General features: G+C 42.3%; 1 protein-coding gene and 1 pseudogene across 1 annotated transcript in view; both read right to left on the bottom strand.

Annotated features, from left to right (window-relative positions):
• The window catches only part of Farp2 (FERM, ARH/RhoGEF and pleckstrin domain protein 2), a 105,971-nt gene that overhangs the window by 47,017 nt on the left and 44,041 nt on the right, over positions 1-14,913 (bottom strand). The window contains exons 3-8 of the mRNA XM_032901682.1: positions 13,159-13,263; positions 12,331-12,373; positions 10,106-10,184; positions 5,214-5,311; positions 3,712-3,826; positions 3,150-3,297 (exon numbers count right to left, since the gene is read on the bottom strand). Of these exons, the coding sequence (XP_032757573.1) occupies positions 3,150-3,297; positions 3,712-3,826; positions 5,214-5,311; positions 10,106-10,184; positions 12,331-12,373; positions 13,159-13,263 (588 nt within the window). The remainder of the gene's footprint in view (positions 1-3,149; positions 3,298-3,711; positions 3,827-5,213; positions 5,312-10,105; positions 10,185-12,330; positions 12,374-13,158; positions 13,264-14,913) is intronic.
• LOC116899789 lies at positions 6,585-6,684 on the bottom strand (annotated as a pseudogene).

The following is a 14,913-nucleotide window of genomic DNA, read 5'->3' as shown; positions in this document are numbered from 1 at the left end:
CTGTCTTTGAGCTTCCTCAGTCTTCCTCCTGCCTGCTTCTGGAGTATAAGACAGGTGTGGGCCACCATGCTCAGCTCAACAGTGACAATCTTACTCCACTTTACTTTGACTTTGTTTTATAAAATTAGACATAGTTACTTTTTGTGTATGTATGTGTACTCACATGCCACAGTGCAGATGTGGATGGTGGTCAGAGGACAACTTGTGAGCACTGGTTCTCTCCTCCCATGTGGGCCTCAGACCTGAACTTGGATTATCAGGCTTGGCAGCAGGGAACTCTATCAGCTGAGCCATTGTGCAGGCAGGCCTAATCCTGTTTCTAAACTTATAACTACTGTTCTACTTTTTTCTCAAGCCCTCTGGTTTGCTTTTAGAGATTGCTGTTTTCTCTGTAATAAGAACAGAGTAACAAGACTCAAGCCTGAAGTAGTAAAACGTCCCTCTCACTCTTGACCCATTCTTTTTTTTTTTTTTTTTTTTTGGTTTTTTTTTTTTTCGGAGCTGGGGATCGAACCCAGGGCCTTGAGCTTCCTAGGCAAGCGCTCTACCACTGAGTTAAATCCCCAACCCCTCTTGACCCATTCTTGACTGAGAGCCTGTCAGCTGCAATTACCCTTTGTAGGACCTGTAAAATCACCAATTTAATTTGTATGGAACTGTGTGTGTGTGTGTGTGTGTGTGTGTGTGTGTACGCGCGTGCACGCATGTGTGTGCATGTGATTTCCCCACAAACAACAGAATACTATATAGAGTTTTGAATCTTTCTCCAAATGAATATTTCATGAGGAGCTGAAGAGCATCCCTTTCCAGTGTGCAGCTGTCTACAATACAGAAGTGTATAACTTATTTAAATGGACTTTCGGATGGTTATTTTCTAGGATTTTACAAATAAGACTAAAGTAAAAATTACAAAAGAAGAATTTTATATTTTGGATGAAGAGCTCTCTTGCTTCTCATGGTCACAACACAGCAAACTTCTCTGGTCGCTAGAATCTGGCAGGTGATATGCACATCCTCCTACGGTTTTGTTCTGTCTTTCTGTCTCTTCCATCTCTGGTACTAGCTGCTTCTTCTAAAAACATTTAGTTCCTGTTCTTTGGGTACAGACGTCCTCAGGTGCCTGGGACTCTGTTCACATGCAAGCATTTAGAGAGCCAGGAATGTGACTTTATGGTTAGGACTCAGTGACAGTCATCAGTGAATGCTAAATTAGGAAGAAATCTGAAGAGATGTGGATGACTATGTGGTTAAAAGGACATCTCAGCTGTAAGAGACAAACTACTAACTCCGTCGTAAAGAGCATCAGGGCACAGAGGTTTAATCCACTAGCAGTAAGGACAGATGGTTGTCTGTTCCTCTGGGTGTGAAGCTCTGAAGGGTGTGACATTTCCTAGGGGCTCAGCTGGGACCATGTTACCTGAACTTAATCACAAAAGACATCCAATAAGTCAGGATGAGGGCTGTATTATTAGAAGTAAAAGACACTCTTCAATAATAATGTCATAAAACATAATGAAAAAGAGAAGACCACAGTAAATGATCCAGACTCGATAGTCTGAGACTGAAGATGTGATAGGTAAGTGATCCATCTGGCCTTAGACTACAGTCTGTCCTGGAGGAATACAGCTATAAAAGGATATCACCACTGGGCCCGACAAAACAACTGACATTTTATTAATAAAATGATCTCATTATAATTTTTGATATTATAATTTTTAAATATTAAAATTTATTATTTATGTTGTGTGTGCATGCACGTGTATGTATGTGTGTGTATGGATGTACACATGCCGTGTCACATGTGTGGAAGTTACAGAAGTCAGTTCTCCCTCCAGGAGAACTCAGGTCCTCAGGTTTGCCAAGCAAGCTTACACAATGAGCCATGCTGCTGTCATGCTAATTTTTTCTTTTAAGGCTTGCTTTGTTGCCCAGGCTGGCCTTGAACTTGTGATCCCCTGACTCAGCTCCCTGACAATTGGGATAAATTATTATTGGTGTCAGCGATAAGTGTACTGTGATTATGTAAAGAACACCATTCCTGTAGGAAATGCATACAAAGGTCTGAGGGATGGGGATGCCTCTTTGTTGCTGGTTTTAGCTACTTTGTGGGCTGTTCTTTCACTCTTCTCTACCCCTTTCCTTCCACACTTTTAATCCTAACACTACATAAGAGAGAAAAGGCATAGACGGGAAAGGAAAGAACTCCCTGAGTAAAGTCTTGGGGCAGAAAGGGCAAGGTTATCATTCTACTACTTCCTGCTGATGGGGGCATTGAGTTTCTTGGGGCAGATTTGATCTTTGCTGTCAGGATATCTGATTTCCTCTTGTGGTTTCTTCTTTGTGCACAACTACTTAACAAACTGAGAGCAACAGCCGACCAACGACCCCCCCCCCCGGGCTCTACTGTTTACCCTCTCTGTGCCGTCCCAACACTCAGCTGCTCAGAGGCGCTTCCACACTAGTGCTGCTGTCGCAGGTTACTGGCATCTGCACCTATGGCTGCCAGGTAGTTGGCTTTTCAGAGCAGCCTCCAGTTTCCTGTCAATCTGGCCAGCATGTTTAGGGCCTGACACAGGGAGGGGCTGTGAGTCTACATTTTCAGGGAGGTGCCTTGTTTCTAACGTCTGACACATACCACAAGGGGAGGCCCTGTACTGCTTCCCTGGCTCTGCCAGCAACTGCAACCAACTGCTCTTCACAGAGAGAAGCCAGACTTTCTATTATCAAGCTCATGGTATCCAACTGAGCTTCCTGTCATCAAAAGCACTCATAGCCCAGCAGAGCTGTCACCCCTAGAATATCCACAGCCTTTCAGACAAGACCCTGAGTCCCAGTTTAAGATCCTAGGCGGTGACTCTGGTACAACAACAGAATAAACACTGAGAAGGGAGTGGATTCCTTGGGCAGTGGTCAGTCCTGGAGGTAGTTGGGGGCTCATGAGTTCTGGAACAATGAGCAGAGTTTTACTGGCAGAGAGGGACAAGGAAGCAGCTTCTTCATTGTAAGAGGTCAGATCAGACGATCTGCTAAGATTCTCCTCACACATGGCCCTCACTTATCACAACAAAAAAATCTACCAACAACAAACCGTATCTACACACCGTGCACTAGGATGGCCTGCTCTGGCCTCTCCCTGCCTGTCCACCTACCTGGAACACGAGGACGCCCATGTGAGAAACTGCCAGATTAATCTTGGTCCCTTCTCTGTCAGAAGCCATGTGAAACCTGATGCCATACATTTCCAACTTTCTTGCAATCTCGAGCACCTGGAAATCTGAGTCTGCAGGAGTCTGGCCCCTGTATTGAAGGACATTTTAACATATCAAAACGTGTGTTGTAAAGAGTCAAAGTGTATGAAAAAGTGAGTCAGGAAAAGTCAGAAGAAGTGGCCAACAAAGCAACGTGGGAGATGATGTTAGAAGGCAGATGGCTCACTGCTACGCATGCAAAGGGTAAAGAGGACGCTTCATTTAAATTCACTAAATGGTCAGCTTTACAACTTTCTTGAAGTTATATGCAAGCAACACATCTAGCTACCAAATAGTAGGTTGGAGGAAATGTCATAAATGATACTGGTGGGCTGTTGTATGCTCTGAGACCAAAGTACAGCCTCTGTTACTTCAGCTCAAATTCTGCAGACACCTGAACAACAGTTCCTGGTTAGCCATCTTTTAATGTAGCTGTAACTCCATCACTTTGCTCCTGACTCACGTGTGCCTTTGATGGAAGTCGAGTATCTTGTCCAGGGATTGCTCCTGGTTGGGCAAGTAGTCATTGGCTTTGAGGTGTTCTCGATCCAGGGTTTCATCATAATCTCCGATTTCCGCTGAGAAGAGATAATGAAAGTTGTCACTTGGGTTTTGAAATAAATCTGTGCATGTAAATGTTTTATATATTATTTTTCCAAATATTATGCTGTTCAAAGGTAAACATAAGAAAAGGTATGAGATTTTCCCTCCAACTTCTGAAGACCAAAAATTCTGATGACTGTTTATAGTGAACCCTGAGTAAATGACTTACTGTTTTAATTTAGTCTTTAAACGATTGTTAAACATTTTAAGTGAGTGTGTTACTTGCCTATGATGTACGTATGCACCATGTGTGTGCAAAGCTTAAGGAAGCCAGAAGAGAGCACTGCGCTCCTGGGCCTGGAGCTGCAGATGGTTGTGAGCCACCATGTGAATGCTGGGAGCAGAGCCCAAGGAGGCATGCGCAGCAAGTGCTACCCTGAGTCACCTCTCGAGCCCTGGCTTACTATTTTTAAAAATCAGTTTACACATAAATTGTCTCATGGATACTATGACCAGAATCATTATTTTACTTTAGAAAAACACATGCTAAATCTTTTTTTTTCTTCCTTCAGGGCTTTTCAACTTTCCAAAAACTTCCCCATTTTATGAATTTTCAGAAGATTTATTTTTATTTTATGTATATGAATATTTTTGCCTGCACATAGTAAATGGCCTCATCATTGGTCTAGAAGAGATGTGGGCCCTTCCCTCTCTATCCCTGTGGCCGGTAGCTTCTTAACTCCTATAAGCATGCACCCCTATCTTGGAATCTCTTGCTATACTTCTCACCATTGATTTCTGAAGTAAGTTTAGTTTTTATATCTTCATCATCTTTTGTTTCATAAAAAATACTAAAGGACCGCGCTCTCTTCCCTTTCCTGTTAATGTTTAGACAGCAAGGACTACAACTCACTCTCAGGAGGCCGTTTTCTGGGCGTGCTGAGAATATGATTTACAGTCTGACGGGTTGGATACATATTGCTGTTAAATTAGATAAAGGTAGACAAGGCATAAAGGCAGAGGTCAGTCTAGGGCACACAGTGAATTCAAGGCCAGGTCGAGTTGCTTAAAAACATAAAACCAACACAACTTCCAAGGGCTAGGTCTGTGGTTCAGTGGTAGAATGTCTGCCTAGCATGTGCAAGGCTCCCAGCACTGGGGAGGGAAGAGAGAAAGCACAGACAGCAGAGGCAACTCTAAGGAATGAACGTAACCACAGACTTTGGCCTTGAGTCTACAGGCAGAGCTACTGTACATTACAAACGTCAGCTTTCCGCCTAGGCAGAATATATCTAAGGAAATGTCCATTTCTTTAAAGACCAGGTTTGGCAATTAGTCATGAGCACACCAACAACAGCAGCTCTTCAGTGCCTGAGCCCAGGACTGGCCTGTGGGAGCTTCTCTCCATGTGAAGATACTAACACTGCAGAAGGTGGGATATGAGAAGGGCGGAAGTGGTGGCCGTGCAGGTCAGGCGTTCCTCTAGGAGGTCTCTCCTAAGTTGCAAGGCAAACAGGTACCTAGAAAGAGATTCAAAGCAAGAGCAGATTAACTCCAAAAGTTCTTTGGACATAATACAGACATGCCTCTATAGGAGAGCACACAAGCTCTGGGAAGCAGCAGCACTCAACACTGAGCAAAATGCAGGGCCCTCCCTCCAAGAGCAGGCAACATTACAAAAGCCCTTTCACAAAACAAGCAGACACCAAAGGTCAGAACACAGATCTCTTCAGCAGACTGAGCCATGCACGTCAGAGCACACACAGTGCTCAGCACACAGAAGGACTCTGTCTGACAGGAGGATAGAGAAACCAGCCTTCATGGGCATACCACTGACCCACACAGTCACACTCTCCAAGGCAGCACCTTTAACAAAGAGTTCATAAATTCATGTTATAAAACTGTACTCACAGTTTTGGATGAAAGAACAGAAATACACAATTAAGACAGTTTCAAATGTACCTGAGATACTTTTAAGCAGATTGATAATATTTTATCTTGGTTAGGCTCTAAGATACAAGCACTTTAAAATACCACTATTGAAAATGGAACTACAGAAGGGAATCTAAAAGCATTTATGAGGCCAAGCATGATGACACACACCTTTTGTCCCAGCATGGCAGAGGCAGAGGAGGCAGAGGCAGAGGAGGCAGAGGCAGAGGCAGAGGCAGAGGCAGAGGCAGAGGAGGCAGAGGAGGCAGAGGCAGAGGCAGAGGCAGAGGCAGAGGCAGAGGCAGAGGCAGAGGCAGAGGCAGAGGCAGAGGCAGAGGCAGAGGCAGAGGCAGAGGCAGAGGCAGGTGTAGTTCTGTGAGTTCAAGGCCAGCCTGGTCTGAATAGTGAGTTCCAGGACAGCCAGGGCTACATAATAGTAACTCCTGCCTCTAAATAAATAAATACATACATACATAAATAAATAAATAGACTGAGTAGTTGTTCCTCAGTATTGCTCTGGGAGCTACAAAATGTGTATAAAACAAACATCTTGTCTTCCCAGAAATTTACACTTTGGTACAAGGTATTACAATTTTACTAGATTTGAGAATGGAGAGATGGCTCAGCAATTAATAGAAGAGAACTTGTTGCTCTTCTAGAGACCAAGGTTCAATTCCCAGCACCCACATGGTGGCTCACAACTGTAATTTTAGTTCCAGGTGCTCTGATGACAAGTTGGCTACCAGGCACACATATGGTACACAGAAATTCATGTGTATATTACTACATTTAAAAAAAATAATTTTAAATTAAAAAAATTACATTGTTCTATTTAAAAAAATTACTGCTCTTTTTTTGAAAAACGAAATGGAGTGCTTCATCAACTTGCATATCACCCTTATGCAGACGGCATGCTAACTCTGTCTTCTTCCTATTTTAGTATAATCACAGCTAAAAGGAACACCTACATTCACTTAGAATTTAAGCTTTTCCACAGCGGTATTCCAGAGTTCACAGGGCATGTCAACAATGATATTTCTTTGCAATATTTCAACAGAAAAAGTGGGAATCCTCCTCCAGAGCACCGAGGTGACTGACAGTGTGCGCACAGTGAAAGGCCATGGGTGGTTGCAACTGGGAGAAACACCTCTGCTGACAGCCGAGGTGCACCTCTTGACGCTGATTTGTCACACAATCTCCTCAAGGTCTGCTACGCTATGTACACTGAAGGCTGCAAGTGTGGAGAGACTTCTGTGCAGCATCAGTATTTCCCTAGGCAGCAGGTAGGTGAGCAAGGACAAACAACTTTTGTTTTCTATTTTTATAACTTTATTTGAAATTTTCTTCAAATCTTTTGCCACAGATACAGTTTTGAGTACATTCAATGGGAAAAGGTAGAATGAACGTACAAGGGAGTAACTGACTTCCTAGGACTGTGGTATGGTAGAGTGCTCACCAAGTGCACGCAGCCCTGGTTCTCTCTACCCACATATAAGCAGGGTATGGTGGCCAAAGTGTACATTCCTAACAGTCAGGAAGTGGAAGCAGAGGATCAGAAATTCAGGGTCATCCTCAGCTACACAGTGAGTTGAAGGTCAACCTTACCCATAAGGATCTTTTCCAATAACAAAGCAAAAATAAAACGGATTGCCACAAATGTACTTGAATTCTAATTCTCAGACTCAGGATCCTAAATTAGAAAGTATTCTGTTTAATTTGGGAGAATATGATTTAAAAGTGATTCCCTTCAAAAAGAGAATCCATGGTACTTCTTAGGTTTCAGTAAGTTACCAAGGTCTGTTTCACATCCACTCACAGTAGTGTGGCTTTGCTGACTGTAGCTTACAGTCCTCATCAACCTAAGAGGCTGAGCTCACCCATCTTAGAACTGACTTTCTACGAGTTTCTGGATGCTCCATGATCTACAAAGTCTCTAAGAGGGGTTGGGTTCACTGTGATCCACTTATGAGCCTGGTCCAGTCAGGACTTAAGTCATTTTGGGGCACTATGACAGTATCCTGGTCGATTTCATCGCATGTCACCTGTGGTTTTGAGCCTATTTTATTCTTATCTTATTTTAGTTTTTTTTTTTTCTTTTTTCGGAGCTGGGGACCGAACCCAGGGCCTTGTGCTTGCTAGGCAAGCGCTCTACCACTGAGCTAAATCCCCAACCCTTTTTTTTTTTTTTTTTTTTTTTAGTTTAGTTTTTCAAGACAGGGTTTCTCTCTGCAGACTGGAAGTCCTGGGATGTGCTCTGTACACCAGAGCATTGGTCTTAAACTCGGGGATCTACTGTCTCTGCTAGGATTAAAGGTGTGTACCATATCCCACAAGATTGGAGTCAAATTTAAATTTATTGCTTTATTTCTCATTATAAAATCAATACACATAATTTCTTTTCCTAATCTTTACTATCTAGATGACTGCTGTTAACACTCTATCAGTAATTTCTGAAGAAAAGCAACCTGTAATTAGAGAAGGAATGGAAATTTCCTCATATCCCTGGCCCTACTCACTCCATCCCCCTCTTCATAAGAACTATTGATGCTATACATCTCCCACTTATGTAGGTTTCTGTTGATATCTATATGAACAGAATTTTGACAAATTTTATTCATATGCATAAATCTAAGTCACCCAAAGAATACTGGTTTGAAATTGTTCTAAGCTGGGTGGAGGTGGCGCACACCTTTAATCCCAGCACTTACAGGCAGAGGCAGGTGATCTCTGAGTTCGAGACCAGCCTGGTTTATAGAGCGAGTCCCAGGATAGCCAGGCTACAAAATGACCTTGTCTTGGGAGGGTGGAGGAGTTGAGAGGGGTGTAGTCTTAACACCCCAAGTTTTATTTTCAAGTGAAAAGCATCAGTCCTTCTCTTAGTTCTATTTTATATTTGTTCGGTGTAAGGAGCATCAGCTAAGATGCTTCCTATCTGTGTCTCCTAGAATTTATTCATATCCTCACTCATTTACTGACTTGGGAATGTGGCATACAATGTGCAAGTAAAAGGTAGAGACAACTTGTGGGAGCTGTTTCTTTTCTTCTGGGTTCTGGGGACTGAAATCAGGTCAGGTTTGGCTGCCTTAACCTACACTGAGACATTCCAACTGTTCTTTTCATTAGTGTGTGTGTGGGGGGAGGGAGGGACGGGGGGGGGAGACAGACAGACTGACAGACAGGCAGAAGGAAGGAGGGAGGGAGGGGTTAAATGCACTAGAGATAATCTCAGAGGTACCAAAGTGTTGATGTTGTATTAAGGAATGAAAACATTTTGTATTAATTTGAGTTTTTGAGTACTCCATTTTTCTTCCGGTATCTTCCATTTGTCTGCACTTGTGGTCCTGGCTTATCTGTGTCAGTCTGTTGTTAAATTGTTGATGCACACAAAAAAACACAAGAATGATATGAGGGATTCCTTACATAAATCTTTAACAAGTTTGCAGAAAGGAGTCATTTTACCAACCCCAACTCACTCAGACAACCAATATCCATATGTTGTTGCCAACATTTATGGTGAATATTTATTTCATATGATTGCTTCTGCTTATTGGCTTTTAGGAAATAGTTACCACAACACACACACATACATTATTCTGGGTTGGGGGCATGGAAGAGTACATAATTTAAGGAATGAAGCCATTAATTAGCTTAGGTTGTAAAAGCTGACTGCATGCAAAATCCGAGGCAAGGTTAGTTGTTATGATAGTCTCTTAAAGGCAGGTTAAACCTCCGAGTACACCACAGGAAGAGGATGTTAGCTGGTTTTAGTTTGTTTGCTTGTTTGTTTTGTCAATTTGACACAGGCTAGAGTCATTTGGGAAGAGGGAACCTCAGGTGAGGAAATGTCCCCATCAGAATATCTGTGAGCAGGCCTGTGGTGCATTTTCCTTGATTAATGATTAATGTAGGTGGGTCATCCCAAAGGGGTTGCAAAACAGGTTGAGCAAGCCACAAGAAGCAAGTCACTAAGCAGTGTTCTCCCACTTCATTTCCCGGCTACAGATTTCCTCCTTGAGCTCCTACCCTGACTACCCTCAGTGATGGAGTATGACCCGAGAGTTGTAATCTGAAATGTATGAACATTTTCTTCTCCAAGGTGCTTCTGGTCCTAACTTCAATGAAGATAAGCCTTATGTGATCTCCAGGTGTACATTAACTTGGCTGTAAGGTCTGACAGAAGTTCAATCTTTGTAAATACAAGAAATATCTTCATAAACTTGTATCACTAAAGTAGCATATAATATTTTCCACAATAAGTAAATAAACAGTAAAGCCACAGTTCCACCACACTCAGTGACACCTAAGTAGAGAGACAGCCTTGTTCTTTCCTAATCACTGATGGCAGAGGACCGACAAGGCCCTGACCAGAGGGAACACTTTACCTTGTGTACTCTTCTTGCAACTGACCAGGGTCAGGTGGGAAAAATTTTACTGCCAGGCGAAGCACTGCATTCTTCGGCTCTGTAAAAACAAAATAAATAATTTCAGATAAGATTAATTTCCATATTTATTTTCTTTCCATATTATTATCAAGAAACTTCCTACGCGTGCATTTATAAGGCCGTAACTACCAGTCACATGTATTGGGAATTTCAATACTTTGCTTTAAGCAGAGACTACTTGGGAACATTCTTTAGTAGGTGGGAAATTACACATTAAAGCTTTTAAGTTAATTCCAGGCATGGTGACCTCTGTGAGTTCAAGGCCAGCTTGCTCTACAAATCAAGTTCTAGGATATCTGAAATTATATACTAAGACCCTGCCTCAAACAAACAAACAAACAAACAAACAAACAAACAAAAACCCCAAAAACAAAAAGCAAAACAAAAACAAAAACAAAAAACCAAAAACCAAAAAACAAAACAAAAACAAAAAACCAAAAAAAAAAACCCAAACTGGCAGAGAGGATGTAATGAGTTGGTAGAGTTTGTGTCTAAAATGCACAAGGCACCAGGTTCCATCCCAAGACCACGTAAAAGCCAAATGTGGTGCATATATCTGTAACTCCAGCATGGAGAGGTAGGAGCAGAAGGACCATGAGTTCAACATCATCCCTGGACACACAGTAAATCTGAGGCCAGCATGACTACATGAGCTCTCTCCCATTGTAATTTAAGTACAATTAAATTATAGCCAGCTGTGGTGGTTCATGGTCATGGTCCTTAGCCCTGGGGAGGCTGAGGCAGTAGGATGGCTGTACACTGGAAGCAACCTAGGATAAATCTTGAGATCAGTCTGGGTCACAGAGTAAACCTCTGCCCCTAAAAACAAAAGCAATCTAAACAACAAATTTATGTCAGGAGTGGTGGTGCATTCTAGGACTTAGGAAGCTAAAGCAGGAGGATCATGAGTTGAAGACTAGTCTGAGCTACAGAGAGGGGCTTTGCCTTGAAAACAACTAAATACATCAATAAAATAGATTCCTTTTTGTATTTCAGGACAAATCACATTAAGGTCAGTGCAGATCTGAGGTCTATGCTGAGATGTAACCATGCCTATCGTTTTTAGGAGACAAGGAATAGCCTTTTCTTCTCAGCACAACGGTCACTCTCATGTATCCTTTTTTTCCTAATGTGGTTGCTAGAAAAAGGTGTAGTCAATGCTGTGCATGATGGTCTGTACTTGTAATCCCATCAGCTGGGAGGCTGATGCAGGAGGATAGTGAGTGCAAGGGCAGCTTGGATACGTGGAATGAACCTGCTCCTCTTCCTGTAACGAAAACAAACAATCCTCAAACCACAAAGGCTGTTCTGTTAAGTGTAGGTGTGCTTGCCTGAATGTATGTATGTGTCCAACACACCGGCCTGGTGCCCTTGGAAGCCTGACCCTGGAGTTGTGGGCAGCTGTAAGCTGCCATATGGATGCTGGGGACCAACCAAGCCTTGGTCCTGCATGAGCCCTTTCTCTAGTCCTCAAAAAAGGTTTCTTAAAAGAGGCACTGCAGGGCTGAAGAGATGCTCAGTGGTTAAAAGCATGGGCTGCTCGTCCAGAGGAGTTCAATTCCCAGCAACCATATGGTGGCTCACAACTGTCTGTGATTCCAATTTCAGAGGATCCAGCACCATCTCACAGGCATTACATGTAAGCCAAATACCAATGCACGTAAAATAAAAAACAATGGCTACACAGAGAGACCCTGTGTCAAACAATAACAAGACACCCAAACCATCAAAAAAGAGGTGTTGTGATGTCTCTTCATAACCTAGAAAGAAACTTCTGTTTTCACCCTCCATATTGACCCACAATTAAGATATCAAGGAATAAGGACTATGACTTTCAAATTTAAACTAACTTACCTAGGATGCTGATTTATTATGGTTTTAAAAGCAACCATTGGGGTTGGGGATTTGGCTCAGTGGTAGAGCGCTTGCCTAGGGAAGCGCCAAGGTCCTGGGTTCGGGTCCCCAGCCCCAAAAAAAAAAAAAGAAAAAAGAAGAAGAAAAAAAAAAAAAAAAAAAAGCAACCATTAAGTGATTTCGAGTCTACCCACTTCGACCGCGCTACCTATACAAAGCAGTGACAGTGCCTGTGAGCACATCTAAATACTGTTCCAGAACAAGGCACCGTAAGTGAGGACGGTTTTAAAGGAGCTAAGTAAGGCACTTACTTCGCACTTGCCGAATGATAGGTTTCATAGGTTCAAGCCAAATCTAAAGAGGGTTCAACAGAAGAGAATAAACTATTAAATACTTTCTTCACTTAGTAGGTACGCTACAAAATACAGTCAGGAAGTTTACGGCAGGCGACTTTACCCTGCTGTGCTCTTGCACATTGAACATGAGCTGCACAGGAGCTCAGCAGCGCCTGAGCAGGACGGCGGGCAGGCGGGCGGGCTCTGGGACTCTAGCTTTACTCTGGACAACTCTACGTCCCAGGCAGAGCCGCTGTGGGCAAACAGTGAACAGAGAGATGTCTGCTGCAGACCAGAGCAGACAAACTCCAGCAAACCCCTGTCCTGCTCAGGGCTGAGGCCCTGGACAGAGCAGAACAAGGGCATGCTTTCTGATCTAAAGGGCTGATACAATTTTTTTGTTTTTAAGAGAGTCACATCTATAAATAATAGAACAACCCATACTTTTTACAGGTTGTTTAATAAGTAAAATGATGCAAAATTAGTCCACTTGGCTCAAATTCGACTTGAACACAATTCAGATTTCGCAGGATATATGAGGAGTTGCCATGGCAACTCAGGTTTCTTGGCACAGGTACTAACTGGTAGAATGAGTTCAGGAAAGATATGCATTTAGGCTTAAAGGCAGGTATGTTCCCCATAGGTAAAATCGAGTACTTTAATAGTATAATGTGCTACTTATCAAACATCTTGTTTAAATCATTATAGTATGACCTAAAAGGCTTTCTGTAATTATGGTGGATGCCATAATTACTCTGCACTACAGTCAAACCCAGTGTCCAAATGCAAATCCAAAGCACATACCCAGTAGGACTGGACGTTCTTGAACTCCAGACCAAAGTAGTCACATTCAATCAGATTCAAATGCTTCCACACTTGCGTCAATAAGACCTGTCCGTCACACTTAGGCTGCAGGGAGACAGGAAAGAAGTTCACTGATTGGGTGGAAAACAACAAAGGTTTATGAAAACTGGCATAAAGTTACATGTTTCACATAAAGTTTTATTAAATTTCTTCCCTCAGTTTTGCCTTTGTGTGTATAAGATTCACAAGCTATATCACACAGCAAATAAATAGATCTTGAGCTTAGAAACTGATAAACTAAATATACAAACAAAAACTGCCTTCTCAGTGTGTTTAGTCAAATTTCTTTGTAATTTCAGACCACAGCAACCATTTTCAGTTTCAGTTAACATTTTACCAAAGAACTTATCAATATAATTTACCAATAAAAAGCAGCATTCCAAAGTCCATTTATAGGGTTGCAGTGAGAAATTTACTATTTGATAGTACTTTCAATGCTGTGTATCCAGACTGTCCTGGAACTCACTCTGCAGACCAGGCTGGCCTCAGACTCAGAGACTCCCCCTGCCCCAGCTCCTCCCTTCCCTCTGCCCCCTCCCTCCCCCTGTCCGTGTCCCTGCCTCTCCAGTGCTGGGATTGAAGCATGCACCACCACCACTTGCCTGAAAAACTTGATTAGAGAGATCAAATTATAATGATCCAGAATCATATTGAATTAATATAATTTATCTTCTACCTACACATAAGCTGAATGAACAAAACTCAAATAGAGATTAGTGGTTAATAAATTAGTCCCAGGATAAATTAAAACAGTGAGATTTCATTAATCATGGAGGACCAGAAGAAGTGTCTTTGAGGCACTTCTACCTAGTTCAGGGGAAGCTATATGTTTTTTATTTTATTTTATTTTTTTGAGGTAGAGAGATGTTGTATGAGCTATGGGGCTACATTTGGATGACAGAGGACAGCTTTTTGGAGTTGAATTTTTCCTTTCACCTATTCATGGCTTCTGTGGGTTCCAGGGATTGAATGTAGATCATCCGACTCAAGGCTACATTTCTGCCCTATTTGAAAAAACAAAAAACAAAAAAACCTGGGAGTGTGGGGAGCACATTGCTGCACACCTTTAATCCCAGCACTTGGCAGCCTGTTCTACACGGTGAGTTCCAAGCAAGCCAAGGTTACAAAGTAAGACTGTTGTCTCAAAAACAAAACAACAAAGATCTTTAATATTATAAATTCATATGTATATCCCTCGAGAAACAAAGTTGGAAATAACTTTGAAAGTTCATTATGTATCTATCTGTCCTACCAAGCCCACTTTTCCACATGGGCACTCTTATAAACTGCTCAAAGCTAGTTACACAAGGAGCCATTTAGGAGAAGACTGACCAACCGAGTAACAGCAGCAAGGCGTGGTGGCTCATGGCCACCATCTTAGCACCTGGGGAAGCTGAGCAAGGAAACTACTGAGTTTGAGCTCGCCTGGCATACACAGTGAGCCCAGCTCAGCCTGGGCTCCAGAAAGCTTAGCTCACTCAACACAAACAAACAACCCAAATAAGTAGTAACACAACCATAATGAAAGAGAACCCGGAACTCTATCTACTATGGAATAAAGTTCAAAGGAAAAAGATCAGTTGGAAGATTAAAGGTCTCCACAGTCCATGAAATATGTGATGTCTGCACACCAAATCTTTAAGAAAATTATCATTATTGCATTGGAGAGAAGAAGTAAAGGTAAGGCTTTATCGT

The sequence above is a fragment of the Rattus rattus genome, chromosome 4 (assembly GCF_011064425.1).
Source record: "Rattus rattus isolate New Zealand chromosome 4, Rrattus_CSIRO_v1, whole genome shotgun sequence".
Lineage (NCBI taxonomy): Eukaryota > Metazoa > Chordata > Mammalia > Rodentia > Muridae > Rattus > Rattus rattus.
The sequence above is the reverse complement of the archived record's forward strand: the minus strand, read 5'-3'. Positions and strand labels throughout refer to the sequence as shown.